The sequence below is a fragment of the Fulmarus glacialis genome, unplaced genomic scaffold, assembly GCF_000690835.1.
Source record: "Fulmarus glacialis isolate BGI_N327 unplaced genomic scaffold, ASM69083v1 scaffold11188, whole genome shotgun sequence".
Lineage (NCBI taxonomy): Eukaryota > Metazoa > Chordata > Aves > Procellariiformes > Procellariidae > Fulmarus > Fulmarus glacialis.
Window position 1 is genome coordinate 26,261 of NW_009228969.1, and position 2,195 is coordinate 28,455.

The window sequence follows — 2,195 nt, forward strand, 5'->3', positions numbered from 1 at the left end:
CTGCCTTAAAATTCGAAATGCTCTTTGAAGGGGTCTAGTTAGCTACTGACTATAGAGGGAGCTAAAGCAGCTGATGTGGCACTTAGGTGCCTTAGTTGCATGTTTGAAGATGAATCCATTGCTTATAGGCTTTGACAAGAATGATGCAAGCGTCCCTAAAGTGCTTGTTTTCTGTAGGCTTTGACAGGGTTTACTCTATCAGTTTGTATTTTATTGTGAAGGTCTCTTGAATTTGAGAGTTAAAAAGCTCTTTTTTTTTTTTTTTCCTAAGGAAAAAAGAAAAGGGGGGATATATCTTTCTAGAGCCTAAGGTTTTGGTAAAGGATGCATTTGTTAGCTGTATTGTACGTGGCTAAGCCAGGGCATGTTCCATTGTCTATACTATCTTGGTTCAGCTATGGCTCTTAAATGCAAGAAGTGGAATCCCTCTTTTTACATGGGGTGATTGATTTGGGGGGCGGCTTTCACTTAATATGGCAAAAATTGTGAAAGCGTATGTTTTTCAGAATTACTCTTGATAGTAATATTCTTGACTGATGAACTAACTTCACTTTCAGCATCCTTTGGGCCGGATAAACTTGGCTAACTGCACTAATCTTCAGATTGAACCTGCCAACAGGGAGTTCTGTGCCCGTCCCAACACTTTTGAACTAATAACTGTCCGTCCTCAGAGGGAAGATGACAGAGAGACTCTTGTCAGCCAATGCAGAGACACGCTCTGTGTTACAAAGTGAGTGGATAAAATCATGAAGATTGTGGGAGGTTATGGGATGTGTGTGGGAGGCATGTTTTGCCTCAAGTGATAGTTTTAATAACATAGGAGCTTTACAACTTGGACATGCAAAGCTCATTTAAATGCTAAGACTTTGGGATGACACTTGAATTGTTTGGTTCACTTCTAGTCCTATTTTGTCTTGCTATCTCACTTCAGTATTCTGAGGACAAAGAACTCAACTTTTCCAGAAGTGGAAATTCCAGGTAGCTTGGTAGCAGGATTGTGGAATATTTGGCTTCATTTTTTCCCCTGCTATTTGGGCTTTCATGGATGATCAGCTTGACGTTTTTCAGAATAACTAAGTGGAAGCGGAGAAAGACATATCTAATCCATTGGGTTCTTTTGCCTTTTAGGAACTGGCTGTCTGCTGATACTAAAGAGGAGCGTAACCTTTGGATGCAAAAGCTCAACCAAGTCCTTGTTGACCTTCGCATGTGGCAGCCTGATGCCTGCTACAAACCTATTGGAAAGCTTTAAACTCTGGAAGGGAAATATGAAGAAAATATGTATGCGAAAACCTGCATGAACTACACAAAAAAAGAACTTAAATGAAAGTGTGGGAAGTCTGGGTCACTTATGCTTTAAATCTGAGAGAGTATGTAACATTATACAGGACTGTGTTATGCGGTATTTTTATTTCACTTCAAGAATTTTAAAACTTTTTTGTTTCCTAGCTTTTGAGTATGGTAGGAAGCAATTAGCTGTTTCTAAAAGTGCTAAATATTTATGTAACTCCTTTTTTGGAAGTCCCTTTTAGCTAAGTACATTCTCTTTAAACAACTAAATTATTGCAGGAAATCATACGTCAGGGCAGAAGGGGGGGCAAGCTAGTGAAAAAACAAGCTTACTAGGTAACTCAGCTCCCTGAAAGAAACAATAGCTCAGAGTTCTCTAAGAAGGATGGTCCTGAAGCACAAGATTTAATATTGGAGGGTTTGTCGGGTTCTTTTTGTAATGATCAGGCATAAAGTTACTAGTAAATTTTATTCTACAACATGCAATATAGGTATTTCTTGCTTGCACAGTGTCCTTGTGGTCAGAACAAAAAATATGCACAATATATGCGTACTTCTTTTGCAATTTCTCATACAAACTGGTATGGATAAGTGCATGGCATGTATCCTGTGTGGTTTACAGGTGTGGAATTATGTATGCAGTATATTGCACTTTGATAGAAATGAAAGGTCTTGAATACTTTTGTTAGGACTGCTATATTTAAAAAACAAAACAAAACAAAAACAAAAACCAAAAAAATTAGTTTTAGCGTTGTATACGTCAGTATTTTCTGGGACTCATGATCTGTACAAGCTAGATTCCTCCTCTATTTGAGAACCAAGAATAGGTTGTAAAAGTGCTTTTTTTATAAGAGACTACGAAGCTGCTATGTACCGATTAATACTCGGCTGGCCAAAAGTATGGG

General features: G+C 38.2%; 1 protein-coding gene across 1 annotated transcript in view; it reads left to right on the forward strand.

The window, feature by feature from the left end:
• Nucleotides 1-1,305, forward strand: part of ANLN (anillin, actin binding protein) — a gene marked incomplete at its 5' end in the record, with an annotated part of 22,988 nt that extends 21,683 nt beyond the window's left edge. Inside the window, 2 exons of the mRNA XM_009583674.1 lie at nt 558-730; nt 1,129-1,305. Coding sequence (XP_009581969.1) covers nt 558-730; nt 1,129-1,252 — 297 coding nt within the window. The remainder of the gene's footprint in view (nt 1-557; nt 731-1,128) is intronic.
• Between the last annotated feature and the right edge of the window lie 890 nt (nt 1,306-2,195).